The sequence below is a fragment of the Doryrhamphus excisus genome, chromosome 1, assembly GCF_030265055.1.
Source record: "Doryrhamphus excisus isolate RoL2022-K1 chromosome 1, RoL_Dexc_1.0, whole genome shotgun sequence".
NCBI classification, from domain to species: Eukaryota; Metazoa; Chordata; class Actinopteri; order Syngnathiformes; family Syngnathidae; genus Doryrhamphus; species Doryrhamphus excisus.
In genome coordinates this window covers 35,481,206-35,508,833 of record NC_080466.1, presented here as the reverse complement: position 1 = coordinate 35,508,833, position 27,628 = coordinate 35,481,206, and the positions used below count along the sequence as shown (strand labels likewise).

The following is a 27,628-nucleotide window of genomic DNA, read 5'->3' as shown; positions in this document are numbered from 1 at the left end:
TCAAGGAAGCCAGTCCCATGCATACATTACCACCAGAAAAACGACACAGGTGTATGCCGCTGTATGTATCTTTATTTTCATCTACTCCATGGTTCAGTCCTTCTCCCCTTCCTCCTTCTCATCGTCCTCCGGGTTGTAGACGCTGACCGTGAACTCTCCCGCCTCCGTGCCGTACTTGTTCTTAACCACCAGGGCGTACTTGCCCGAATCGGACCTGCTGACAGCAGCGATGGTGATGCTGGCGAACTTTCCGTGCTCAAACTTGAGCTGGTAGCGATCATCTGAGACGAGCTCCCTCTCGTTCTTGGTCCAGCTGACCTCAGGAACGGGCTCGCCCCACACGTTGCCGGTCAGGTTGAGCGACTACAAAGATATGGGGGGGGCAAAACCACCATGTTAAAGGACAGGAGGTTAAAAATGTAAACTAGCGATGAAGTGAATTATTTACCTTGCCCTCTTGGATGGCAACCACATCTGGCAGGCCTCCGATCACACGGGCACGATCTAAACCACAAATACAAGACCACTGTTTAATCTTATCCTGTAATTCTGTGTTAATGACTGAATAACTGTTAATTACTTGAGGCATCATCCGAATTAATTCATTCAACATGTAAACACCTTCTCAAGGTAACAACAAATAATAGTTGATGCCCCTAGAACACGCTCCCATTGTAATAGTTCCCTGTATTCTAACTGATTAACGACTCTTTGATTATTCTGACATTGATTATAAATGGTAATGGTTTAATTTCATTTGAACATGCATTAGATTACAATTGAGTGCATCCCATAATCAGTTCACAGTTCCACATGTCCAAAAGGAGTAGGAAGAAGCAAAGCTTATTAAATCCTACCCCTCCATCTGGTACTTTTACAATCAGTAATCAGTACATTTGTTCACTTCCTGCTTTTTAAAAAAAATATATATTTTTTTTATAAAAATATATATTTTTTATTTTCTTTTTGTCACGTACCGAAGTACGAGTTGATATGAAATCCTACCCCCGCATCTGGTACTTTTACAATCACTAACTGTTATATTTGTTCACTTCCTGCTTTCCATAATACAGTTTGGGTTTTTTTTGTTTGTTTTTTTTGTTTTTTTGTTTTTTTAATAATGCACCTCGTACCGAAGTACAAGGTGATATGAGCATCCAATGACATAATGGGTACCATAGTAAGTCAATATAGTGATATATATAGCACATCATGACTGGTTCAAGACTCTTCATCCTTGTATTTAGCAAACATCAACTGCTTGTATTGTTTCTTGAATTGGCTCATCGTTGTTATAAAGCCTGGCTCTTGAGCCTCTTAAAAAGAACGTAGTAAATATCAACTTACTTCTCTCCGCAATGGCTGCCGCCCTACGGAAGGAAGCAAAGCAACAGTGTCAGAAGCATCTTGAATAAAAAATGCATACATACTATATACACAATGCCGGGAAATGCACTCAAAAAGCACTCGCACAGGAGGTTATTTTCAGTTCATGCCGTCTGGAACTGTTTATTTGTAGCTTTATCTGAAGCACACACAATTCCACTCCTCCGATTGTTTACTCACTTGAGTCTTTGGAATTCCTCAAATGCTTCCTCCCAAGCTGCATGGGAATCATTCCCAGGTTAATATTCTCTTAGAACGAATCACAAGGGTCTTATCTCTGAAGATGTGGCTCACCTTGGCCGCTCAGATCAAACACACGCTTGACACCGTCCTTGCCGTCAAACACGTCGATGGTGTATTTGCCCTTGTCCTTCTCGGTGGGCTCGTTGATCTTCAGCCACAGCTGTTCACCCGTCACTCCCGACTTGACTCTCTCTGAAGCGGAAATCTTAGTGTCCCTTTACATAGAAAGAAAACAATATTGAAGTGATGGGATCAGCTAGGAATGATTAGCTTTCTGGTATCATCTCTTATGTTACAGAACTTTAGTATAAAGTGAAATGAAAAAGCAGAACAGGTCCAGATCTTGGTTCACTGTACTTCTTGCCATTCTTTCCATGATCCAAATTGTAAATGTGAAATCAGCCAATCAAATGAGTGAATTCCCCTCACATGTCTGGACATTGTTTTTCTGCTGGTATACTGGAAAAGCGGTCAAAATGAGAATCCCCTGAAGCTTACATGATGAGAAGAGGAGCTGGTTGTCATTGTGTTGGCTAATTGTACACTTATGATTTCAGTTTTGGCTCAAAATATTACTTTATAGTCATATTATTATAAACGTGTCGAAACCGACCCTAACAATACAGTGGTCATCATTTCAACCAGACCATTTTAAAATGTAGTAAAAATTATTTTTGGGGTTTTATTTTGTTGAAATAGAATTTCCTGACAAAGTCAAAAAGCCTTGATGCAATAAACAAATGTTATGTGATTCTTTTTATGCATTAAAATGTAAAACCGCCCTGCCAACCCAAACACAAGAGGAATGTTAGATGTATTGGACGTACTTGTGAAGCCAGCTAACACGCTGTTCCTCGTGATAATATGTGACAGTGGAGTAGAGGATGATGCCGTGTTCGGTACTTAGGACTTGAATTTGAGATGACGAGTTGGCTGCAAGGGAGAAAAACAGAAGAGTGTTGTCTCATTCAGTCTTTCGGCGTATGCGTCCTTCATTAGGGCTTGAACGACTCACCAATCACCCTGAACAGCTCATTCATCACATCCTGGTAGCCTGGAGGATAGAAGTGCAGCAATTCATGTCACAGCATAGATGTCTGAGCCAGAACACACACATTAGGACCACTTTGCAATAAGGGAACACTTTGAAGGGTTTATAAAAGCTGACTCAGGGGGTAGAGTGAGTTTTTTCGGATTGAATCCTGTTTCCTCCATGCCAGCTGCTGCTGTTGTTTCCTTGGGCAAAGACACTTTGTCCCCAAGGGGTATGGATGTTGACGATGACATCTGTAAAGCGGTACTCTGTCCTATGATAGAACCAAGTGTCACAGTAGTTGTTTCCAAAAACTGACATGGCATCTGTCAATCTGTCCTTTGAATCTACCACCAGAGAGGACATACATGGCAAGAGTTTTGAACTTAGCCTGCTGCTGTGTTTAGTGTAACTGTCAGGAACAGATGAAGTGCCCCACCACGTGGCATATGTGGTGAATGACGTGCATGGTGGCCTCTCCGGCGCATTTAAAGTCAATGAGAGGCGTTCATTTGATGGGTTAGGATTACACTCGGCTGTGTTAAACCCTCCACCAGTGGGAGGGACGGAGGCGTGGGTGCATGGCGCTGCAGCAGACTGCGCTGCTGAAAAAATTTGAGTTCATTGAGGCTATGGCGGATGATTTTTGGTCGGACTCCAAGAGGTTCTTGCAAACCATTCAACAAATAATTATAGTCTGTCCGTTGATTCCACTACATGTCATAGTAGACAGTCACCAAAACTGACTTAGCATCGTTATAGCAGCACAGAAGCATAGTAGACATGGCATCTGTAAAGCAATACTGTCTGACACCACCATGTCACCTTCCACATCTGCTGTGGAGGGTATAAAGCAGAGTTGAGGGTACCAAAATGATAAAGGACCTAGAGGAAGCATGGTATTTATAAACCCTTCATTCAGATGCCCCTATTATAAAGTGTTGTCCAAATTCCTACTGAATGTTAAATGAGCTTACCTTCATTTGTCAGATCAAACCTGCTCATATCTTGGCCTCTCTCGTCCTTCAGGAACACCTCATACATACCCGCATCCTTCTTGGAAATCTAGGGGTTTAAACAAAGGCAGCGTTAGCGTCCTGGAGCCAACGCCAACATCTCTTCCACCGTTGATAAATTCTAATCGCTACTGATAGCATGACAGCACATTAAGCAAGCTTTTCTGAGCTGCAGAAGTGACATGGAAAACAATGAAATGGTAGCACAGCATGGAGGAATGAGAAGCGTTAACTTATGAGCAGCTAATTGTCCAGACTTTGGGTCTTGGCGGCGACAGCAGCGAAGCATCCTCAGCGGGCGGCTTTGTGTCTTCTGTGTCTGCTTGCACGTCTTGCTTATTAACCCACTGCGGATTAAGACATATGAGCATGTTAATGCGAGACAGCGATGGACAAGCGACATGGTGCGAGTTGATGACGCTGAAGTTGAATAGCGTGTTAGTAAACAGACTAGTGTGAATGAGACACATCTTCATCTTCATTATCAGAAGATGAAGAAGTTCATAGAAGAAGTTCATATTCATATAAATATTCTTCCAATATCAGAAAAAAATGTAACCCCTTGAAAAAGGGTAGTTTTCTGCCATTTCTGGTGGGGGTTGGGTAGTTTCCCCCATTTTCTGGAACAGAAAAGCGCAGTTGAAGCGTCCTGAAAAAAATTGATTTTGATTATCGCCGGGCAGCACGGCTGACGAGTGGTTAGCGCGCAGACCTCACAGCTAGGGGACCAGGGTTCAATCCCACCCTCGGCCATCTCTGTATGGAGTTTGCATGTTCTCCCCGTGCATGTTTTTCTCCGGGTACTCCGGTTTCCTCCCACATTCCAAAAAAAAAAAAAAACATGCTAGGTTAATTAGCGACTCCAAATTGTCCATAGGTATGAATGTGAGTGTGAATGGTTGTTTGTCTATATGTGCCCTGTGATTGGCTGGCGACCAGTCCAGGGTGTACCCCGCCTCTCGCCCAAAGACAGCTGGGATAGGCTCCCGCACCCCCGTGACCCTCGTGAGGAAAAAGTGGTAAAAAATGAATGAATGAATGATTATCGCCGCAGAGAAAAAAAAATTCAGAAAATGGACCCCTTGGAAAAGTGCCGATTATACAGGCCCAGTATGGTATTAGCACTACGCTACAAGTCGTTCATTCCGGTGTGTGATCACAGCAACAGTGCTAACAGGTAAGGTGAAGCGCCGGCATCGGGCGCCTGGAAGCATCCCTTGCCAAAATACAAAAAGTGAAAAAAATGAGTCCAAAACCTGCCATGCACAGCTCCCCCACTGTTTCACTGCCCTCTCCCCCCCAAAAATATTTGGGGATCGGATCAGCTGATACTCAAGCTGCAATATCATTTTCGTATACTAAAGGGGACCTATTATGCTCATTTTTTGGCCCTTTGTATTGAGTTGTGGACTCCTATAGAGCAGCTACACACAATAACCAGCACACAAAGCTTTATGGTTCTTCCAGAATCTGCACCTATTCAGCTGTATTTCTTTGGATTTCGTGATTCCTGTGTAAAACTGTTTTAATGTATTCCACCCACGACCCGCCTCGATGTACGTCCACGCCGCTGTGGTTCGTCACAGTAGCTAGGTTTGAGCCACTAGGAGTTGACAATAAACGGCGATGTATCTTTTTAAAATGGCAGCTTTTATGTGTTGGATCCCGAATCCTATCCGGAAGTAGAGACTGGACAGTTTGAAGTTGAAAAAAATAGGTTATGCAATATATTACGTCTCTCAATGGTAAGTAGCTTTAGCATTTTAGCGTTTTCGACAGCATCTGTAAAGGGAAACGGCTATTAGCAACCCGCTTCCTCTATGCAACACAAACCACTGCCTGATGGTGACGTTGCTAGCAAGTAAACAGAGGAGCAGAGCTTGGAGGAAGGAAGAGCGCTTATCTGCATACAAACACGCCCATATAAGGAAGTCTGCCACTCTGTGACATCACAAAGGGGCAGTTTTATGACATCTTCTGAAACCGAGCGTTTTGAGCCATCCCAAACTTATTTCAGGGCTCACTTCCAAATGTGCAATCCTCATGATCGGAAACTTTGGCATGGTTTAACACCAGAATATAACATTCTAAGTACAATTATAGGTCAAAAACGTGGAAAAAGCATAATAAGTCGCCTTTAAGTGAAAAAGTTGAATCACGACACCTCTATCTGTTCTCGAAAAGCAAAAAAATACCGAAACTAGACAAAAGTCAAAAGACACCCAGCCTTCACATCTACAAGTTGTGGGGTTCTTTTGTCCATTTGTGAGGTCAGAGGTCACTGTATTCTTATTGGAGAATCTGGACCCAGGCCGCAATGCTTATATGTTGCCAAATGCAGGTATTGTATCATCACTTCTGAGTGTGTGTGTGTGTGTGTGTGCATGATGGCCAAACATGTCAAATATGGACAAATAGAAGCACGGCCACATTAGGAAGTGTCACTTTTAACACTCGCGAAAGCTCACGACCCCATGTGACCCTCGGTTGAACGACCTGACCTTTCCGATATTAAAGGTCAGCACGCCGTCCTTTTGCTCCAATTTCTTTGCGGCTTCATCACCATCACGGATTTCGATGCTGTCTTTGGACCAGATGATCTCTGTCTCTGCTTTGATATTTCCTACCTGTGGAAAGAATTAATAACACATTAAGATCAAGTGTTAGCTTCATGGTGCATTTGTGGTCTTACCGTGCATTTCAGCAGCACATCGCATTCTGCCGTAACGGTGAAACCAAGGTACTCGATAAAGTGAGGACCTGTCAGCACAAGGTGAAAACATGTTATAAACACACATGATGGGAAAGTCTTATGACAGAATGACGCCATACCTTGTTTCCTGATCCATTCTGCTCTCTCAAATTGTGACTTCTTCTGCACCTCTCTGAACTCTACAGAAAAGAACAGACATGGCTCTTATGAAAGCTTCTCCTCTGCTGCCCCTCAGTGGACATACATGCTAACAACAACATAAGTACACAGTAATAAAGTAAAACAGCACCTTCCCCGATGAGCACATAGCTAGTCGTGCCCTTAGCTTTGCCATCCACCAGATTAAAGGTGAATGTTCCTTCATCAGTCATCTCCAGGGAGTCCATGAACATCTCGATGATACCGGTGGTCTTGTCGAAGTTCATGGTGTACTTCTGCAGGCCACAGGGAAAAAATGTTTGTACACAATGGAAAAAAAATCAAAAGAACAGACAAGGAGTACTCTCACCTCTCCTTGAGTAATGATGGCATCATTAAAGACGTACTCCACTTGGCAGTCTTTAGAGAACTTCTCCACCTGAGTCCAGAATCGCATACGGCCCTTCTCCTGCAACTCCATGACCATTTCATTCTTGAATGGGATAACTGGAAAGAAACATTTTGAGGCATGTTGTATACGTGTTTGCTTAGCTTGTTGATGAAAGGTATTTTATTGATGGCAGTATTCACCGGGGAACTTGTGCTCGTGACTGATGTCCAGAAGATGCTTTAGATCTGTTGATGGCGGCAACAAAGGGTGATTGTCATGACCTCTGCAGAGCTTCATACCACTCTAGTTCCAATTTCCATTTTAAAGGATCACGCCTGCTACCCACTGGGAATATCGGTTACAAAGATGTGTTTTCCTGGCACGTATCTCACCTTCCTCGGTCAGCGTGTAGCTGGAGGAGATGCCGTCGGTGTTTGTGGCCACGCAGGAGAAAATGCCCAGATCCTCCAGGGAGGGGTCGTTAAAGATAGCCCTGGTCCTGGAAAGTGAGGATATGACGTAGGAAAGTCATGTGAGATATTTGAAGCCACGTTTCCATGGGTCTGTTTGCGTCACCGCTGTGCATGGCTTGGCTCAGTCAACATACCGTGAGGTGAGGGGGGGGGAGTGGGAGTCAACAATTGATCACAAAAGATGCGAACCTGCCCTTCTCGTTGATGATCGTCACTCTAGAGGTGTCTGTGATGGCCTGGTAGTTCTTAGACCAAACAAACTCAGAACCTTCACTCATCTCAGAGCATTCAAAGACCATGGAGATCACGCCGTCGTCATCCACGTCCACGTAAATCTCCTTGGTGCCTTAGGGAGGGAAATAAGGGCTAAATATGGAGATGTCGAGATGTTTCACAGCTTTCTCACCAGGGCGAGTCTCGGCTAGGATGGGACCCAAGACTGCAGAGTGCTTCCCGACTCCTGCAAGGTTTTGAGCCCGCACACGGAAGACATAGGATGTTGCGGCCTGGAGCCCACTCACCTGAAACATAAAACAAGGTAGCTTGGGTCGATGGCGTAGATGTCATATGTCACATCAGTCATCTGACATTAAGCTCCCATCCTGATTCGCTCTTGTTCTTTACGACATTTCAAGCTACACGCAGAGATGCACATTTCATCTTTATTTTCCTGATTTGAGATAAACTACATCAGCCAGAAGATGGATAGCAAAAGTTATCCTTGATCTCTGTGAGAAACCGGCAGCGAGACAGCAGCTCAGGGACTGTCTGCAAATGTCTTCTTCTTATTCTGTATTATGGTGGTTGGCATACATCAGTTTACTGTGTGTTCCAATGAATGTTATGTAGCTATTTTAACTGATGTACTATTATGACGTACTTATTATATCAATTACTTTGACTACCTGTAGACTGATAAATATTTACAATAGTAATTCAAAGTTTAACAGTTAGATTTCCCATGAATTAAGTAATCAGAAAAAGTATATTTTTGCTGGTTTAAAGAGCAATAATACATTTCCAAGAACATTTTTATTTTGGGGGCTGCATGGAGTGTTTAGCCTCACAGCTAGGAGACCCGAGTTCAATTCCACCCTCGGCCATGTCTGTGTGGAGTTTGCATGTTCTCCCCGTGCATGTGTGGGTTTTCTGCGTGTACTCCGGTTTCCTCCCACATTCCAAAAACATGCTAGGTTAATTAGCGACTCCAAATTGTCCATAGGTATGAATGTGAGTGTGAATGGTTGTTTGTCTATATGTGCCCTGTGATTGGCTAGTGACAAGTCCAGGGTGTACCCCGCCTCTCAACCAAAGACAGCTGGGATAGGCTCCAGCACCAGCGCGACCCTTGTGAGGATAAGCGGTAGAAAATGAATGAATGAATGAATTTTTATTTTTGGGCTAATGTTTTGGAAAAGGGTTAAGTGGAATGAAATATAACAATATAACAATTAAACAGCCAGTCACAAAATAAACAGAATAATAAACAGAAAACCACATCTTTTACTTAAGTTGCTGCGTGAAAAAATAATCTTTTTGTCATCAAGGTACTGGAATTATCTGAATAATCGTTGCAGCTCTAATATATATACACACACAAACACAGTCATTTTAAAGCACCCCTGTATAAAACAGGATTGACTGTTCAACATGCAACATTAATCCTTACTTTCATATATTTCGACTTGTTGGCCTTCTCGTGGACGGCCTTCCATCCTTCCTCCCCAGCCTCAGCTTCCTTGATGTCCAGGTAGTAGCCGTTGACGGGAGTACGCCCATTAAATGCCGGTGCCTCCCACAGGACCACTACAGAGGAGTCCCGAACCTCCAGAAAATGAAGACCAACGGGAACACCTTGCATAGAGAAAAATTCTCAATATCGTAAGTAAAGCCTTGCTTATGCGCCTCCTTCTACTTCTACTAACATGGCCGCCCCGAGCTAGACAAGTGCACAGTTACAGTAATTCTTTTGTTCCAGACCTGACCATGATAAGTCAATTTCCACGAGGTAGCATTCCTTATGCACTAGATTTAATTGCCAGAACAACAGGCTTTTATTGCAGGTTTGAATGATCTAATAACAGGCATAATAATCGCTATTAAGCACACATACTTCTATGGTGGCTGTTACCCACATCAACTAAAACCCAACCCTGAACTCCTGACGTCACTTCCTGTCCGACCGCCATTCCGTTCCCCGAGGGAACAACAATAGATGCGAGGATGAATCTTATATGCCTTACTTTCTGTTATTATGTTTATATGTTTGTATATGTTGAGTAATACAAGTGTGAAGGTGAGTATAGGTGTTTGAGTTTAAGTCTAGAGCAGGGGTGGGCAAATATTTGGACTCGAGGGCCGCATTGAGTTAACAAAATTGTCTGGGGGGCCAGAACATATATTTAACACACACACACTATTTTATGCTTATCATTTTCCTTGAATTATTTGTCTAATTTTATCTGTAAAAGTGTTATCCTATATCAGTTGTATGTTCTCATGTCCCTTTTTTAGGAGCACTTTAAACATCACACCACATCAAACTATGTCATTTAATTTTACAGTTTTGTTGTTTATTTTTTACTAAATCAGACATCCGACTTGCAAGTCATGTTGCCAGTTTGTATGTTAAAAGTTGAAGTTACTTAGAAAGCAACTGGCGGGCCGGATTCAAACGCTTGGTGGGCCGCATGTGGCCCCCGGGCCGTAGTTTGCCCACCCCTGGTCTAGAGGGTTCTAATAATGTTAAAATGTATTTAGGTCGGAAACAGGGATTCCATTATCTAGCTACAAAAATATTCACTTCATAAAAGGAATCCTACTTTGTGGAAATTGACTTATCATAGTGGGGCTGGAACTATCCATCCATTTTCTATGCCGCTTCTCCGGGGTATGCCTGAGCCTATCCCAGCTGACTTCGGGGGGACTTCGAGGCGGGGTACAGGAACCAATTAACCACAATAAATGAAGAATGCTGTATTCTAACAAACCATAACAGAGCGAAGCCGCCAAAGTTAAAGTGTGAAGTGGTGAGGGTATCTCGGCCGTGCCTCATTTGTATTAAAGCTGCAGACACAAAACGGCGTGTTCCCAGCGGGGCTTATTAAAAACACTTTGTAAGAGGTACCTGGCACAGTCAGGGTCCACTCTTTGCACTCCAGAGCCACACTGGGCAGCGAGCCTTTGCTAACACCTGCCATGTTCATGGCCCGCACCTGGAACTGGTAGATAATGTTCTCCTTCAGGTCCTCCACCTAAGCAGAAAAAGAGGATGAAGCCGTAGGTCAAAACTGAGGTTTGAGTTTCTTTGTCAGATAGTAACGTTCTCGAAGCCTTAGGATCTGACCTTGTAGGAGGTTGTGGTCAAAGCCTGGAGGTTGAGCTCATGCCACTTGCCGACAACCTTTCCCTTCACGGTCCTGTAGTCCACAAAGTATCCTCTGATGGCCGCTCCCCCGGTGTTAGAGGGCTCGTTCCAGCCCAACACCATGGTGTCCTTGTGAGCCTCCAGCAGTGTCACACCGCTTGGCTCGGCAGGGATGGCTGAGCAAAGAACATTATTATTATTATTATTATTATATATATTCTATCACACTGTTAATTCTGCATTTATGAACACTCAACAGCTTAATTCATTCATTTTCTACTGCTTATCCCCACGAGGGTCGTGGTAGGTGCTGGAGCCTATCCCAGCTGTCTTCAGACGAGAGGCGGGGTACACCCTGGACTGGTTGCCAGCCAATCACAGGGCACATATAGACAAACAACCATTCACACTCACATTCATACCTATGGACAATTTGGAGTCGCTAATTAACCTAGCATGTTTTTGGAATGTGGGAGGAAACCGGAGTACCTGGAAAAAACCCACGCATGCACGGGAAGACCATGCAAACTCCACACAGAGATGGCCGACGGTGGGATTGAACTCGGGTCTCCTAGCTGTGAGGCCTGCGTGCTAACCACTCATTCACCGTGCAGTCAAGTATCAACATATTCTTCTTGCCTAATATTTCATCTCCATGCTATGACATTATTTTTCCTCATTATATGATTACTTATTTCTTGTAAAATTGGGACTTTTCTCGCAAATACTTCTTCTTACTCTTAATATTTTGACTTTATTCTCATACTATTATAACTTTTTCAATGCCCAAAAGGACAAATTTATTCATTGTTTTGTTTGGTTTTCTTAATATTGCAACATTTTCTCATTGGATAACTTTGTCTTTCACTTTATTCATGTAAAATTGATGCTGATTTTTCAAATTTTGCTGTTCTTTGGGTTTTTTTGTATAAAACGTAGTGTTAATTGCTGTAAGACCACATGGGAAGCAAGGCTAAAAGAAAGTGGTGAAATATGTACTTCTGCGTGTACATTTAATTGACTAAATATGCACTAGAACACCTAAACCTTTTGTTCAGAATCAGCCATTTATCACAGGTAACTGACATGACTTCCTTGTCTATCATCCCAGCAGCGCCATTGAGCTTTTACACAGTCGGACGTTCAGCATCTCTGGGGGTCTATGGGGCAGTGGGCTGGCCTGGACGCTCAGTTTCTGCGTGATGATTGGATGGTCTGTCTGAGGAGGAATCCCTTTTTGATTGGCCGTGAAATGAGCGAATCGGCGATCTTGAAGTATAAACCTCCGCCGGAATATTTGTTATTCTGTTGTTCTGAACGGATCCGGAGACTTAACCGATATAGGCCGGAAAATAGAGCTTCGCCTCTGAAAGTATGTATTGGTCATATATTAGCATGCTAATGGCGTGTGTAGTATATAACATTCAAATAGCATTTTTAAATGGACACTTAAACATGTTTATTGTGGCTGCTTATTATTTAGAAATGAAGGCAAGCATAACAATAAAAAAGTAAGAATAAAAGTAAAGCAAAGTTTTGTGAAAAGTTTAAGAAAAAATCGCAGGGGACAAAGGGTACAGATGTTAAAGTGTGTGATTTTCAAAAGGTAGAATGTGTTCTCAGCGGGATATTCCACTGGTTAAATAAAAGTTTAGAATGTTGGAGCAGAGTGAGAGAAAGCCTGAAGGCAAAACAAAGTCAAGTAGAAGGTGACTCACAAATGGCAGCTCGCACGATCACCGACTCGGAATCGGAGGAGGTCAGGCTGTATCCTGCGGCGTTGACCGCCTTCACTCTGAACACGCAGGTGGTCTCGCTGGTGAGGCCGTGACACACGAACCTGTAACAGTATGATGTTTCATTAGACTTTCTTCAGTGGAGAAGCATTGTTAGTATGTAGAACAGGGGTCTCAAACACGCGGCCCGCAGGCCAAATGTGGCCCGCAGGACACTAGTTTGAGGCCCCTGCCTTGATATGAAAGTTTAATGTTAGTGCGGCCCGCGCAAGTTTGATATGGATGCTGTATGGTATCATGTACCCAGAGAAAATTATTACGTTTGATTAATGTTCATGTTAAAGGTTAAATAACTGTTAATAGTTATCCTCCTTATCCGTGTGGAAGTGGTAAGTTTTTGGCTATTTAAGTTTAAAGGAAATAACTTGAAGGCTACCATTTAGGTCGCTAGCTCTCTAGTTTGCGAGTTAGCATGTGTCTCAAGTCCCTGCAGTTGCGCAATATGTTGTAAATAAAAAGAGTATAAATGTGACTATAGTCGTGTTTTGTCATGTCTACAGGGCTCTAATAATGCTTTGTTCATTTTAATCTGAAAAAAATAATTTGTCTACCCACCAACTATATGTGGTTTCTTAAGTTTTTATTATTTGCCGTTTTATTATTATTATTATATTTATTTATTACTGATTGATTGATTTTCTTTATTCTTGATTTGTTTATTTATTTTTCATCTTATTTTGTGCAGAAAAATAAAAATTAAGATATTTGAGAACAGTGGAATGTTTTATCAGAGCTTTTATTGTTGAAAATCGGAACCAAAGCACTGAAATTTTTTTTATATTTTTCTGTTTTTAATAAATGCGTTGTTTTTTTTTTGGAAAACCTGATGCAGCCCAGCCTTGCCCAGACCCTAGCTCCAGTGGCCCCCAGGTAAATTGAGTTTGAGACCCCTATATGCACCCAGCTGTGCAAATAGTGCATAATGTAGCCTCAGCTCATTTCTATACTTACCTGGTCTGCTTGACAGGTTTGTTGTTGCAAGGAATCCAGACGTCTGTGCCCACTACGCTGTATTCGATATAGTAGCCCACAAGGTGTTTGACGTCCTTTGAGGCTGCCCAGGAGACCACCACGGAGGTGTTGGTGTTCCTGGTGGCCACTGGTGTTCCTGGAGCTGAGGGCAGGTCTGTGGAGAAGAAGGATGATCATGTTAAAAAGGAAATAGAATCTAAATAAAGTGGTTGAATTCTCACCCAGCATGTCGCCGACAGTGATGTCCCGCGTGGCTTCAGAGGCCTCGCCGACGCCTGCTGAGTTGCAGCAGCGCACACGGAAGCTGTAGGATTTGCCTTCGGCCAGGTCGAAAAGGGCGAAGCGAGGGGACTTGACTGGCATGCCGGCGTTCACCCTCTGCCAGGAGTCTGTCCCAGAAATACACTACAGAGAAGCGGAAGGATTTGGAAAAGTTGGAGGTTTTGATGGAGGATGGAAATAAACACACTGGTGAACTCCAGAAGAGACATTGCATCATCGTAGTATTATCTCCTTTAATATACATTGTGGAAATTTTAGGGAAGAGCGAGTACACCACTATCCGTATCTGTATCCGAATCCATATCCATATCCATATGCATATCTGTTCATCCATCTAAGTTATCTGTATCCGTAGCTGTGTCTGTATCCGTTCACCCATCTAAGTTATCTGTATCTGTATCCGTATCTATATCCGTATCTGTATCTGTTCACCCATCTAAGTCATCTGTATCCGTATCCATATCCTTATCTGTATCCGTATCCGTTCACCCATCTAAGTTATCTGTATCTGTATCTGTTCACCCATCTAAGTTATCTGTATCCGTATCTGTATCCGTATCTGTTCACCCATCTAAGACATCTGTATCCGTATCTGTATCCGTATGTGTATCCGTATCCGTTCACCCATCTAAGTTATCTGTATCCGTATCTGTATCCGTATGTGTATCCGTATCCATTCACCCATCTAAGTTATCTGTATCTGTATCTGTTCACCCATCTAAGTTATCTGTATCCGTATCTGTATCCGTATCCGTTCACCCATCTAAGTTATCTGTATCTGTATCTGTTCACCCATCTAAGTTATCTGTATCCGTATCTGTATCCGTTCACCCATCTAAGACATCTGTATCCGTATGTGTATCCGTATGTGTATCCGTATGTGTATCCGTATCCGTTCACCCATCTAAGTTATCTGTATCCGTATCTGTATCCGTATCTGTTCACCCATCTAAGACATCTGTATCCGTATCTGTATCCGTATGTGTATCCGTATCCGTTCACCCATCTAAGTTATCTGTATCCGTATCTGTATCCGTATGTGTATCCGTATCCATTCACCCATCTAAGTTATCTGTATCTGTATCTGTTCACCCATCTAAGTTATCTGTATCCGTATCTGTATCCGTATCCGTTCACCCATCTAAGACATCTGTATCCGTATGTGTATCCGTATGTGTATCCGTATGTGTATCCGTATCCGTTCACCCATCTAAGTTATCTGTATCCGTATCTGTATCCGTGTCTGTATCCATATCTGTTCACCCATCTAATTCATCTGTATCCGTATCTGTATCCGTATCTGTATCCGTATCTGTATCCGTATCTGTTCACCCATCTAAGTTATCTGTATCTGTATCCGTATCTGTATCCGTATCTGTATCCATATCCATTCACCCATCTAAGTTATCTGTATCCGTATCCGTATCCCTTCACCCATCTATGTATCTGTATCCGTATCCGTTCACCCATCTAAGACATCTGTATCCGTATCTGTATCCGTATGTGTATCCGTATCCGTTCACCCATCTAAGTCATCTGTATCCGTATCCGTATCTGTATCCGTATCTGTATTTGTATCCGTATCTGTTCACCCATCTAAGTCATCTGTGTCCGTATCTGTATCCGTATCCGTTCCCCCATCTAAGTTATCTGTATCCGTATCTGTATCCGTATCTGTATCTGTATCCGTATCTGTATCCGTATCTGTATCCATATCCGTATCTGTTCACCCATCTAAGTTATCTGTATTCGTATCTGTATCCGTATCTGTATCCGTATCCGTTCACCCAATTAAGTTATCTGTATCATATACGGTGTTATTTCATGTGTAGAAGGCTATAATAATGGTAAAAAACCATTTTTTTAGATAGCCATAAAGAGTTTTTCTGTGCTCTAACCATGAAAATATTCTGTTTATTAATGTTGAATCCTATTTCACGGAAATCACGGTCGGGTCTGGACCAATTAACCAAGATTAATGAGGGAATACTGTCATGACTTTGCCATGATTTCTAACTTTCAGTGAGTGTCCAGTCCAATGAATGCACCCCACTTCTCACTTTCTCAATGAAATACATCACTCCTTCGTGGCCCCTTTGGATCGGGGGCTTCCAGGCTAGCACCACGTAGCTCTTAGTTGCCTCGGTAACTACAACATCACTGGGTTCTCCGGGGATCACGCCCACTGGGAACAACAGGACAGGACAAAACTTTATCACTTAGAAGTTTCATTTTGATGACGGATGTTCTTACCGGTGTGATCCTCCTCGGTGAACTTGATCATACCCGTCCATGGAGCAGACGGGCCTGGTGATGAGGGATCGTTTCAGTAAGTACATTAGGATTGTGGCTCAGGATTTGATTTGCTCACCGAGGAGGCGGGCCCTGTCAAAGGGATCCATGGCGATCACCGCCTCAGAGATACGTGAAGGACGGCTGACCCCCGCCATGTTCAAGGCCCTCACCCTGAAGACGTAGGACCGACCTTCCACCAGTCCTGTGACGGGGAAGCGGGCGTACTTGACCGGGCTGTCGTTGCACTGGGCCCAGTGGTGAGTGCCCACCTCGCACCTGTTAACATGGGTGTTTTAGAAAAGGGGACGGGGGGCAGGTTGCTAATCATGGCACCGACCAACCTGTCAATGTAGTATCCCAAGATGGAGCTGCTGCCCTCCACGGCTGGCTGCTTCCAGGTGACCACCACATAGTCTTTGTTGGCATCATGACAGCGGACATCCAAGGGGGCGACAGGGACCCCCGCCACCTCCACCTCAGCATCTGGCACACACACACGTGAGCAGGGATGTTTCCCTACACAATGCCCAAGCTTTTATAAGGTACCCCCCCCATTGGTGATTTACCGTACATATGCATTACAAAGGAAACTGCAAGAAATATCATTGTCTCTAATTTGTAAGCTAATATGTCACCGTATTTACATGGCTAACAAATGACAAGTTAACACAAAAAAACAGAAATATAATTTAAATACCTTTGCAACAAAATAAAAATCATGTAAATAAAAGAATAAAATAAATAATTATAAATGATTTATAAAAACAATCAACAGCAAGCAATTTAAATGAACACATGAACTACATTTACACAATGCAGGTACTATGTACAAAAATAAATAGAACTACATACAAAAGCTATACAAAATATCTATATACAGTAATCCCTCACTTATTGGCGTTAATTGGATCCATACATAACAGTGACAAGTGAATTTCCACAAAGTAGGAGTCCTTATTTATAAATGGACTATATAAAGAAGTCCTTCTAAATATGTTTTTTAACCATTGTTAGAGCCCTCTGGACATGAAATAACACCCCCATAATCACATTTACACTGCTATTACCCAATATAGTAGACATAATAAGAATAAATAAGCCATTTCAGACATAAGTAAGACATCAAATGACCAGTGTGGAACATTCATATCGTTACAAAATCTTTCTTCTAGAGCGTCTTCTGAATATCTTCTATTTGTATTTTACTTCATTTAGGTACTTCTATGTTTGAATACGATGAATATGAATAATGATTTAGGCATAAAATGTTATAAAATTTTATAATAATAGGCCGTATTCAAAGACTAAACTGTCAATTTTTCAAAAACTTACAAATTTCCCCACTGAGGGATGAATGAAGGCATATCTTAATGGTTTATTAATTAATTTATGTTTGAAAACCCGTGATAAAGTGAAGCTGTGAAATTGAAAGTGTAAAGCAACTAGGGATGGACTGTACAACTATACAAAGCTATGTACAACAACATAGTATTATCATTTGGAGTAATACTAATTGGACATTGCTTCACGGTTGAATATTTTTTTGGCTATGACACTCTAAGCATCTGCCGATATTACCTAATGGACCAGCTGGCTCCGAGTTTGGGAACTTCCCTTCTGTATTCCCAGTGCATTATTCCAACGCAAAGTCCATCAAGGTACTTGGATAGCTTTGGTGTGGTACGTAGAACCCCAGAAAACACATTAGGGAAGAACTAGAACATGGATGGCCCACACACAATCTTGTAGAAAGGCCTACTTGGAGTCGTTTGGTGTGGAAGAACTTTCCGGAACCCTGACCTCAATCCCACTAAACACTTTTAGGATGACGGATGGATACGTTCCTCCATACCGAACTCAGGATCTTGGAGTATGTCCTGTGGACATTCTTCTTTATCCAACTGCCCACATCTCAGTACTACTTCATGAAAAATTAGCATGATGGGATTCAGGTCAGGATTCAGTCTTCCAGACCAAAACCTGCTCCTGAATAAATAATTTTTTCATGTTTATATCATCTGAGGAGTCAGCATACGGACTGAGTACTTGTCTTAAAGTCCAAGTCCATGTTGGCTCACCTCTAACAAAGACGTAAGCGGAGTAGGTGTCATAGCCGGAATTGGTGTTGACACGCAGGGTATACAGACCCTCGTCTTCCTTGTTGAGGTGGACCAGCGTGAGTGTGGCACGCTGACCGGACCACTGGCTATGAACCCATTTCGACTCCTTTAGGGGCACAGCTGTGAAACAGGTTTTATGGACTTAGTAGTAGAAAAAATGGAGTAATATCGTGTTACTGATACGCCCGCTTACAGTCTCTGTACCACACCGCTTCAGGCTGGTACTTTTTCACTGTGGGATACACGATGACGGTGCAGCCGAGGCTGAGTGTCTCGCCCTCGCACCCGAACGCCACTTCAAATTTGTCCAGGATGGTGGTCTCGAAGGTGACGCCGTGCTGGAGGGAGAAGCCATCTGTGGAAAGGAGCATGACTGTTTTTTTTTATGAAATTAGGAACTATTTGGGAATTAGGAATTTCACGCCACCGTAGTATACTATGTATGTACACTCTTAAAAATGCTGGGTTATTTTTTTTGACCCAACCGCTGGGTTGAGCCTGTTAGGTCATTTAATTGGGTAATTTTTATTGAATTGGGTATTCTGAGAACCCAATTCGCTGGGTTATCTCTGTTGGGTGCTAAGTCATTTGCTGCTGGGTTGTGATTTCCATTATTTTGTGCTGGGTTATTTTGGACAACCCAAAGCTTTGGGTAGAATTTTGGACACGCTCACAAACTTACTTCGTTTGGACCGCACATTTCATCTGAGGAGACGAATTTCAGCATGGAGCAAGGTTTGTTACATTCCCACTATTGTTTCACCGTAGAATTGACTTTATATTATTATACAGTAAACCTTGGATATATCGGATTCAATTGTTCCCACTGGTTTTGTCCGATATAAGCGAAATCCGTTATATGCGTATACCGGAAAATGTCCGTTTTACGCATATATCTGATTTATATCCGGTATATGCGTAAATCGGATTTTATCCGTTATAAAAAGGCACTTCCTTGACTATGTTTCCAATGTACCTGGACTGGGCAATGAAAGGAGATGTAAGGTAATGAGAATTTAACTTTATTGGACTCTGAGCATAACAAATTGTTAATTAAGCTAGGCCCTGTTACGCCCGTCAGGCCTACGTTATTTCCAATAGTGAGGTTAAGATCTCATTCACTGCTGTGCTAGTATTATTGACGTCACTCACTTTTATATTTGTCCTAAATCTGGAGCCAGGAGAAGGACAATAGCCAGTGACATCAACAAGATTAGCATAACGATGCGGCCATCCAATATATGCGAGGGAAATTTAATGGAAATGCATTGGAACGGGACTGGAGATTTTGTCCGAAATAGGCGAAATCCGTTATAAAAAATCCGATATATGCAATGAATTTTTATTGGAAATGCATTACAGAAAAATCGGTTCTTTTTTATCTGTCCGTTGTGAGCGAATTTCCGGTATATCCGAGTCCGATATATCCGAGGTTTACTGTATAACAAATATACAGTAAAATACAAACAAACAAATATATATATATATATATATATATATGTATATTGGCAACCCAACTTGCTGGGTTGATATAACCCAGCCGTGTAGTAAATATGACCCCAGCGTTGGGTCATATGAACAACCCAATTGTTGGGTTAAGAGAACCAACCCAACTTGTTGGGTTAAAATAACCCAACGTGAGGTTGGTCCAATATTTAACCAGCGTTTGGTTGGGAAACAACCCAGATTGGGTTGTTTTTAACCCAGCATTTTTAAGAGTGTAAGTATTTCTTAACCATCTCAAGTACAATCCAATTTGAGAACTAGGGATTTAAATGAGGCTGATCACGACTCACGAGGCTTGGATGGAAGCGGTCCACATTCCTCGTCGTCCTGGAACCCTGCAGAGAAAGTCACCCATGTTGGAGTAGGATATCATATGGAATATATTCCATAGGAATTGTCTACTTGCGTTTAACGACAATGGTAGCCACTGACGACATCTCTCCTTTCACATTGAGCGCAGAAACGCGATACTGAGCCGTGTCGTAGAAGTCACAGCTGAAAAAGAAGCCCAATAACATTCAAGAATATACGCTGGTGGTTCCGAGAGCCCATGGAGGTCTATCAAGGTCTTTAGGATTACGTACTTCTTGATCGCCAGTGAGTGCATGTTGTAATTGCTCTCAATGGTGTATTTCTCAGAGTGGGCATCGGCATTGATCAGTACGTTGTTTTTGTACCTTGAATGCAGCACAAAGACAGAAATGATTGATTTTTGAGAAAATGCTTCACCGGCAGTTCTGAACCCCTGTTTCAATGCAATTTCGAGCAGAATAATAGAGGCGTGTTTTGGGGGAACTACCAGGCAATTCTGGGTTTGGGCCAGCCTGCTACGGTGCAGTGCAGTGTAATGGTCTGGCCCTCCCAGACAGTCTGTCCACGGGGCCTGCCGATGAACTCCGGGGCGTGAGTCAAGCTGTCTGGGTTCATTTTCTTGCGGAACTCTGTCCACTCTTCCAGCTGTAGCAAAACAAGGATTTTTTTTTTATTGGGGTACAGCAAGGACGTCCCAAAACAATTATGATGTCGTTACAGTTTTGTTCAGCTCCAAGCGCTCAGCAGATTCCCGGATGTGTGTAGTCCTGGTTTTCTTCTCCACCTTGACCTCCAGGGCTTCCTTAGCCTCCCTGACAAAGAGGTTCCTCATGGCCACGTAGTTGATGCCCTCCTCGGTCACATCCTCTTCACGGGCCTCCATCAGACCGCGGATTTCTTCATGACTGCATGACAGAACGACCATAAATGCTTCATAGTTGCCGTCTTTTGTTACGGTGCACTCACTTGGCTCTGAAAACCGGAATGACATATCCGATGACTTCCTTGTCCAAGTCCGTGGCCAGGTAGGTGCGCTTGGCTCTCTTGGGTAGCGGACTCAGTTTGACCACCTCCTGCCCTTTTTCTGTCTTCACTACGGTCTTCACACTGGGATGAAACAGGAAACGATGCATTGGTGGACTCTGGGCTTTGTTAGAATGACGGACATGTGCACTGTTGTTTATTTTCGGGGGTCCGGCATGCAGTGATGCATCTTTTGGCAGTCCGGGTACAGATGAAAGATATATTTCAGGCAGCCTTATGTGACCCCCCAGTCCCATGTCACGACACTGGAATAGGAATTTAGACAGCAACTACAGCAGCATAACAAAGACAGTACAGTATTAATAATATTCATAAATGATTTGAATTCATTTGCGCAACTGCAGAGGGTACCAGACATTCATAAAGGGTCATTTTCCACTACGCTACACAGGTCCTTCATTAAGATAATGTATTAAAAATACAACACTACAATATTATTGCCTTCCAATAAAAAGCATGTACCCGCTATTTTTTTCTTTCATTAATTTTCTACCACTTATCCTCACAAGGGTCGCGAGGGTGCTGGAGCCTATCCCAGCTGTCTTCGGGCGAGAGGCGGGGTACACTCTGGACTGGTCGCCAGCCAATCACAAACAACCATTCACACTCACATTCATACCCGGAGAAAACCCACGCATGCACGGGGAGAACACGCAAACTCCACACAGAGATGGCCGAGGGTGGAATTGAACCCTGGTCCCTTAGCTGTGAGGTCTGCGCGCTAACCACTCGTCCGCCGTGCAGCTCCTTTTCTAAAATATGTAATATGTAATTTGGGTTGGAATGTGCAGTACCTTGATATAAAATATTACCCTCCATCACTCAGTATGGACATTACTTGTACTGCGTGGAATAAATTAATCCACCCTGTTTTCTTTCCCAATACTTTATCCTTCTTGGTGAGTGCTTTTCAGACTGGGGGGGCCCTGCGTCATGACGGGAGGGGTGCAAGGCAACCGTGAGAAGGCGTTTTTTCAAGAAAATATTCAGTTTTGCTATTTCTATTTGAAAAGGACATTAATGGAAATGAATTTCATCTCCAAAAGGGGGGGGGGGGCAGACAAAAAAAGTTTGGATGTGAAACATGTAGTCCATAGTGGGACCATATTTTATGATGTACATGGTGGTGAGGGCTGCACGGTGTCGAGTGGTTAACGCGCAGACCTCACAGCTAGGAGACCAGGGTTCGAGTCCACCCTCGACCATCTCTGTGTGGAGTTTGCATGTTCTCCCCGTGCATGCGTGGGTTTTCTCCGGGTACTCCGGTTTCCTCCCACATTCCAAAAACATGCTAGGTTAATTAGCGACTCCAAATTGTCCATAGGTATGAATGTGAGTGTGAATGGTTGTTTGTCTATATGTGCCCTGTGATTGGCTGGCTACCAGTCCAGGGTGTACCCCGCCTCTTGCCCGAAGACTGCTGGGATAGGCTCCAGCGGTAAAAGTGGTAGAAAATGAATGAATGATGGAATGATTTTGAGTGCCGTAACATGAAAGTAATATTCATCCTCCATTTTGAATCCTGCTATTAGACTTCCATGAAGGTGCCTTTTCCGTGACTTACAGTGAGGCCCCCCCTCCTATTCTGCCTTCAGAAATAGCCCCCCCCCCCGTCCGTGAATGTATCTGGCATTGCGACACTACAGCTGAAATTCCTTCCCTGACCTCTTTTAGGAGGCTGAAACAGTTGCAGCACTGAGGACAAACACTGCATGTGAGAGACACAGCGGCACACAGACAGCAAAACAACTGCGCTGCTATTTTATACGTCACTTATGAGGGGAAATGTATGAAAATGACAGACATAACTTTCATAAGGTCTTACCGATGGCTGGTGGTCTTGTAAGTGGAGAAGGACTGCTTGCTAATGGACGACTTGGCACTCAAGTGACAGCTGCTCTCATAGTGTTGCTCTTGATGCTGCTCCTTATGTTGACGATGCTCCTTATGTTGATGATGCTCCTTATGTTGATGATGCTGCCGCTTCATCTGTGAGACTTGCACCGATGCTGACATCCTGAAGGCCGCGTCACCGACTGTTGACGTCACGCTTTAGCAGCTCTGGAAAACAAGTAGGCTGGTTTGTGGCTACAATGGTTAGCATATGCAACCAGCTCGGGCACAGTGTCCAAAATGCGGCCCCCGGCAGATTCTAAAAATGTAGCCTTACAATTTTTTTTAATCAGCAGCTATTTTACAAGAATAAAGTCAAGATATATTTACAGTCGTAACATTATGAGACAACAACTAATAAAGTTTGGGGAAATTACGTTGCAGAAAAAGTTATAATTAGGGATGTCCGATATTGGCTTTTTTGCAAAAAAAAAAATATTGTCCAACTCTCAATTTCCGATCTCGATATCAGCCGATACCGATACCAATATGTTTACATGACATGTCTCCTGTGGTGGAACGGACACATACACTATATGTGCTATGCAGCATTTTTACAGTATCGGTTTTCATGATTGGTAAAATATCCGATATCAACCGATATTGCATGTTGATGCTGATATCGGTAATAATATCGGACATCTCTAGTTATAATGTTAGAAGAATAAAGTCAAAATAACATGAGAATGAAGTCATAATTGCAAAAAAAGTCGAACTACTTGGAAAAATGGAAAAAAAGAGCAGTAATTTTATGAGAGGAACGTCTAAATATTAAGGAAAAAAGTTGCAATTTAATGACAATAAGCTCGTAACATGCGGAATAATAACATCATTTTAGTAGCATTAAGTTGAAACAATTGAGTTGACAATAAAGTCAAAATATTAATGGAATAGAATCATAAAATAACAAACGTTGACATATTTGGAAAATGTAAGAAAAACAGCAATATTGGGCAGAGGATCAAAGATGGAGTTTAAAAAAAAAAATTAATTTATAAAAGTGTTAAAAGTGACCTGTCAACTGGCTCGTGTTCAGCAAGATGTTTACATCGTACACCGTATACCATCAAGAAACAGCGCTTGTGGTTTTAATTAATTACAACCAAACATTAAATGGCAGCAAAAAATATAATGATATATTTTTAATTAGTCTTCTTAACAGCGAGATGATTAACGACTTACATAAGCTGCAACTTTACATTTGTACGTTCTATGTGAAGTATTTCCATGATGCCTCATATTAACTCACTTTAACTCAAGATCTCAGTGTATAGACTGGTCATATGTATATCTCATCTCGTTTCATATTATCTGCATACTGTACTTGTATATAACTCTGGGAAAAACTGTTGATTTTGTTAATACTTGTTGTTGTTTATATTGTTTATTTTTCTATATTGTGTATTTTGTACTGCTTAACTGATTCTGTACTCTTGCTGCTGTGCAATGCAAATTTCCCCACTGAGGGACGAATAAAGGCATATCTTATCTTATCTTATACACAGTTAACAGTGAGAAAAAATGACAAAATATAATAACAAAAATTTAAAAAAATTAAAATGTAGACGCTATACTCTGTTTTTTTATGAATAATAATAATAATAATGACAGTATTGCCTGTTTAAGTCTGTGAATAATAATAACTTGTTTTGAAATAAAATTAGTAAAACATCAAATGAATTACACTGCCTGTTAAAGAAATTAAAACAAAAAACACACATTAGTCAACAAGTTATGTTGACTAATGTGAATTTTTACATCAATTGAATTAATGACTGAATTCCCTGTAATACATCTTATGGATACTGCTAACCTGTCCTACTTACAAAGTATACAATGAATGTAGTTTACCTGTTCAACAATGCAATAAAATATACTTTTCTCTGTGTGGCCACAAGGATAAAGCATATTAAGATTAATACTGTGAGTACAGATGAGTATTTTATAGAAGAGACGTATCTGCGTATTATATAATGTATAAGCCAGGACTATAAACCTCCTTACTGTAAACATGACTTGGCAATAAATGACATGTATGCAGTACTCACCTCAGCTAAGATTCCACAAATCCAACAATGGAAAAGCCAAACAAATCCAGATGTAAGGAAGGGAAAAGCAGCAGGGTGAGTGTCCGTGGACAGGACAGTAGTCCACAGACCAAAAATAATGCTGCCACTCTGCAGAATGCACAAGACACCCTCAGGACCTTTTAGGGTTGAGGCGCATTTAAATTTAGACCATGAGAAGAAGAGAAGTGGAGCTCCTTGGCACCCCCAACATGCTGAGGCTCTCCATACAGGAAATGTTGGCTTGAATTGATTTCTAATCAGTATATATTGATTACATATTGGTTCATTCATTAATAAATCACAGTGAACATTTACTTTCATTGTTTCCATTGTTGTATATGGACACCAAACTTGTGAACAATATGTTGCTGTTTAGTATTGAGTGGTTCATTTTCAAGTTAATATCGGCCTTCATTCGCCTGGTGGTGAAGCCACCATCTTCTTCTTCTTTATCTTTACTGGTAGTGGAGGGAACAGCTTAAAGGTGCGCTACCGCCATCATCTGGACGACTGTTACTTCATTGACACGTATTTTCATTTCTGTTTTAGAGTTCATCACATGTGGAACAATTCGATAAAACAGGAAGCTAATCTGAACATTTCAGACCAGTGGGTACTTTAGAAAAGGGCGGAACTTTGGGCCTACCACTAGAGAGTTACAATCTTAGCCTGTTTTTTTATTTATGGTCATGGTTTAATTTCATTTGAACATGCATCGGATTACAATTGAATGCATCACATAATCAGTTCCCAGTTCCACATGTCCAAAAGGAGTAGGAAGAAGCAAAGCTTATTAAATCCTACCCCTCCATCTGGTACTTTTACAATCAGTAACTGTTACATTTGTTCACTTCCTGCTTTCCTAATATAGTTTTTTTTAATTTTTATTTTTTATTTTTGTCACGTACCAAAGTGGGTTGGGTAATACCAGGTATTCAATGGGTGGGTGGCGAGAGGGTGGGGTTGTTACTGGATGATTAAACATGCTACTCTTTTACTGGCAAATGATATCAATAAAGACAGATCAACAAGATATTAATGGCAAGTAATGTATATTTTATTAAATGGAAGTGATTTATATGGGGGAGGGGGTATATTAGCTGGATCTGATTTTTGCGGGGTCAATGATCCTCATGTCTCCCGTGCAAATTACACAAAATTGAGGCATACAAGTGTATTAAAGAGTCAAATTGCATGTTGGCTGCTATAAATTGAAGCACTGCTTTACGCCAAGTACGCTATATAAATAAGACTGTCAAGTCCAATGAATGGAACAGTGTAGTAGCAATTGAGCAGAAAGTCCGCCATGATGGTAAGCAACAGAGGTGGGCGGGAGCTACGCGGACAACTGCTGAGTATTTTCATTGGTAAAGTTAGCTTCAAAGCCCTGGCAGATGACATACTTATTTGTATCTACTGTTGCTGTGTTTGACTTATCACGGATTACATGGCCTGCCAGAAACTGGAGCCGTGGTTATTTTTATTGTTATATACAGTGTTTTTTTTTTAATGCGAGCCGTCTCTCGGCTAATTTTTCCACTGAACTGCTAGCTAAAATTTGGGGATACAGTTGCTATTTACAGGCTGTCCACGTGACGACCGTGGAGTGCTGTGCTAGCATTAGCATCGAAGTAGCGAGGGAACGTTTGTCAACATCTCAGTATAACTTACGTACACTATACAGACGTAATATGTATTGTATAAAACTATAGCAGGAACAACATCAAATGAAAAGCGTTAAATGAATACAAAGCTTGGTGGACTTTGTTTTGTTTTTGAGAGGTTGTGTGCCACAATGTTACATATTAGCACTCAAAGTAATTAAATCTTACCTTTATGCATTCCCACATAGTATCAGCATTTGGGAGCACATAGGAAGAGAAAGAAAAAGAGGGAAAATACATCCACCTGTGCACCAGACAACTCTAGATGGAGCGTTCGATGACCAGCAAACAAAGTAGGACAAATCGCTGTTCTCATTAAACATTCACCAACAGGGGTATTTCAAATTAATAGTTACAGTATTGTAATCATCTAATATTTACTGTAATATAATTATTGATTTATACATATTTTAATGACTGTGTTTTAAAAGAGAAAAAATGAAATTACACTTTGTTTGCAATTTTGACTGAATGTTTTATGACTATTATCCTTCTCCACAATTTAATGTGTTTAGGTAGTTTAATTTGTAAATTTCATGAAGGAAAGGTGCATTGTGGCAAAAATGTAATAATTAGAATAAATGATAATTTGGAATTTAAAGCCAGTGTCATGAATAAAAAAACTTTGAGCTGACAGTAATCAAAAAATAATATTTGTGTCAGTGTGAGAGGTCTCACTCGCTCACATTTTGTATTGCTAAACCTTTATGGGCACGTTTAAGAGCTAATATGCTAATAATAAATAAAGTAGTAATACAAAAATATGCCTTTTGACTGTATTTTATTAAATAATGGAAATATTTCCAAAAGTATCCCTTTACATAACATTTTACATTTACCACGTTTTGAGTCATTGCGTACACTATTAATCTAAAATGTCAAAAATCAATTGGGAAAATGTACAAACGCGCTCAC

At 41.7% G+C, this 27,628-nt stretch overlaps 1 protein-coding gene across 3 annotated transcripts; it reads right to left on the bottom strand.

Annotated features, from left to right (window-relative positions):
• Positions 1-54: 54 nt before the first annotated feature.
• myom1a (myomesin 1a (skelemin)) lies at positions 55-26,981 on the bottom strand. 3 transcript variants are annotated; one of them, XM_058046141.1, is made up of 39 exons: positions 26,882-26,970; positions 25,029-25,157; positions 22,913-23,148; positions 21,010-21,150; positions 20,762-20,948; positions 20,531-20,688; positions 20,316-20,408; positions 20,138-20,226; positions 20,022-20,066; positions 18,419-18,580; positions 18,184-18,345; positions 16,447-16,588; positions 16,182-16,381; positions 16,064-16,117; positions 15,871-15,995; positions 13,750-13,933; positions 13,508-13,682; positions 12,479-12,600; positions 10,740-10,936; positions 10,521-10,647; positions 9,063-9,247; positions 7,800-7,914; positions 7,583-7,739; positions 7,313-7,419; positions 7,121-7,165; positions 6,900-7,036; positions 6,681-6,825; positions 6,511-6,570; positions 6,371-6,438; positions 6,180-6,305; positions 3,936-4,025; positions 3,640-3,727; positions 2,645-2,683; positions 2,457-2,562; positions 1,681-1,844; positions 1,567-1,603; positions 1,348-1,370; positions 449-504; positions 55-363 (listed from the first exon to the last, which is right to left on the bottom strand). In XM_058046141.1, exons 3-39 carry the CDS (start codon positions 23,101-23,103, stop codon positions 94-96), a joined length of 4,572 nt encoding a protein of 1,523 aa, XP_057902124.1. In that variant the 5' UTR covers positions 23,104-23,148; positions 25,029-25,157; positions 26,882-26,970; the 3' UTR covers positions 55-93. The 3 variants fall into 3 exon arrangements, with proteins under 3 accessions (XP_057902124.1, XP_057902125.1, XP_057902126.1); XM_058046142.1 differs by lacking the exon at positions 25,029-25,157 and having other exon boundaries at positions 26,882-26,981; XM_058046143.1 differs by lacking the exon at positions 1,567-1,603 and having other exon boundaries at positions 217-363.
• Between the last annotated feature and the right edge of the window lie 647 nt (positions 26,982-27,628).